The 2,188-nt window shown below is 37.4% G+C and overlaps 1 protein-coding gene across 1 annotated transcript in view; it reads right to left on the bottom strand.

Annotated features, from left to right (window-relative positions):
* The window catches only part of SYAP1 (synapse associated protein 1), a gene marked incomplete at its 5' end in the record, with an annotated part of 14,179 nt that extends 13,322 nt beyond the window's left edge, over positions 1-857 (bottom strand). Inside the window, one exon of the mRNA XM_010193967.1 lies at positions 739-857. Within this exon, the coding sequence (XP_010192269.1) occupies positions 739-857 (119 nt within the window). The remainder of the gene's footprint in view (positions 1-738) is intronic.
* Positions 858-2,188: the final 1,331 nt, after the last annotated feature.

Consider the following 2,188-nt stretch of genomic DNA (forward strand, 5'->3'; position numbering starts at 1 on the left):
CTGGGTTTTTTGGTTGTTTGTTTTTTTGTTTGGTTTTTTTTTTTTGTGGTGGGGGAGGTGTTAGTTTGGTTTGGTTTTTTTTCCCCCCACCAAGTTAATGACTTAAAGTGCCGGAAGATCACTTGCTGGCAGAAGTTAAGCAACTGGAGCTGGCAGCCAGGAACAGGGAGGAGAGGGCAAGAGATCAGACAGGGTTGGTGGTGGGTGGAAAGAACAGGACAGTAGTAAGCTGTTTCATTAACTCACTCGGTCTTACCTGTATAGCTCTAGGATCTTAGTATACAATATCCACAAAGCTAACCTAATTCTGATTCTTGCTTTAGAGAAATGCATTTAAGATGCAGGCTATACCATTCCTATTTCCACCTAAATAAACTGGGGGAAAAACCCCAACCCACACACCTCCCAGACACCCCCCAACTGCCTGTCTCTACTAACTCTTCCAGCCTTTACTCCTATTTTTCATATTTTCTTCTGGTCTTTCTCCAGTGTATCTGCACCCTGAAGGAATGAAACACAGGTGCAGTACTCACTAAAGCAGAGTGACCAATTTTTGGCATGTCTGTCCTGAATAAATAATTCAGTCACATCATTTATCAAGACAGGAGATATCTGCTTTTGAAATGGGTAATTCCTAAAGCCAGCTTAAAGAAATGTTATCACATGCCATATTTGCTACACATTACATCAACAGTAAACAAGCACTTCTTTCAGATCAAGTATCTAGAAATAAAATACCTTATCAATGATGCTGTCAATTTTTCCTTCTTCTACAGACTTCTTTATCGTATGTGCTGTTTCAGCAACAGATTCAGATATCTTTTTTGTAGCAGCAGTGGCAAAATTGAAGAGGTAACCTTTCACAGATGAGAAAAGAGCTGAAAAAAGATCTCTTTACATCCAGTTCTCTTACTAGATTCTCCTCTCTTTAGACATTTGGATACCTGGATTTCTGTCAAATTCATTCAACCAAGCTTCTGGCCTACAAAAATCCTCCTAAATGTTTATCTCTTTCTGTTCATATTGTTTGATCACAACTTTCTGTAAATCAAACTTTTATACATGAACCTTGTCTACTAAATCAAACATTCCTAATGATCCTTGAAATATGCATCTTTCCTAATTTCCTTTAAGTATTTTGGAAACAATAGGCAATAAAGTAACTTCAGCAGCAGTATTAAAACAGAATTATATATTTTAATGAAAATCAACATGCACAGTAAAGTCTCACGAAGTAAGGCAGCAAAGGCTTGAAAAGTTATATGCACATAACACTTGAGATCCTTCAAAAGTCTTAAGATAGAAGCTTGCTCTTGACTTTTGCCCTTTTTTATTTTGCATTGTCTTCCTCTTTTTAGCTCTATGAGAAATACTGTGGCCCTGTTTGCTTATTTTTGTGAATATGTTCAGGATCATAACCGCATAACAAATGCTTTCAAAGACTAACTAGCATTTTTTCTAATAGCAGTGTTGAAACAGCGGTGAAAGGTGGCAGGGAAAGAACTACATAGCACGGACAGTTGCCTTGTATTGCTCATTTTTAACTGAGAACAAACTTGCACACAGCAAGTTGTATATCACTAATCTTCAGAAATATTAAATATCAGATTATTGACAGACGATCTTAAAACAAGATTGGTATTGTATATTTCTCAGATAATGACATGATGTCACAAGAACTCTATTACATTTGAACAGCTGTATTACGACTGTAATATCACAGTTACAGTATATACATTGATACAATGTTGGTAAGTGCTATAGTAAATTTAATAATTGCAGAAGGATCTAGAAAGATTGGAGCATTGGACAACAATTAATAAGATTAAATTTAACAAGTCAAAATGCCAGATTGTGCACCAGGGATGGAGTAATGTGAGATACAAGTATAGAGAGCCAGTGCCAGGATGCATGGCAATGGCTCAAAGGTGCATCCGTCAGGGTAGGCTCAGGTTTGACATGATGAAACATTTCTTTACTGAGAGCATTGTCAAACACTGGAACAGGCTTCCTAGAGAGGTGGTTGATGCCCCAAGCCTGTCAGTGTTTAAGAAGCATTTGGACAATGACCTTAATAACACGCTTTAACTTTTAATCAGCACTGAATTGCTCAGGAGTTGGACCAGGTGATCATTGTGGGTCCTTTCCAACTGAAATAGCCTATTCCATTCTAATTCTAGGGTTAGAA

This window comes from Mesitornis unicolor, unplaced genomic scaffold, assembly GCF_000695765.1.
Source record: "Mesitornis unicolor isolate BGI_N332 unplaced genomic scaffold, ASM69576v1 scaffold25610, whole genome shotgun sequence".
In the NCBI taxonomy this organism is placed as follows: Eukaryota; Metazoa; Chordata; class Aves; order Mesitornithiformes; family Mesitornithidae; genus Mesitornis; species Mesitornis unicolor.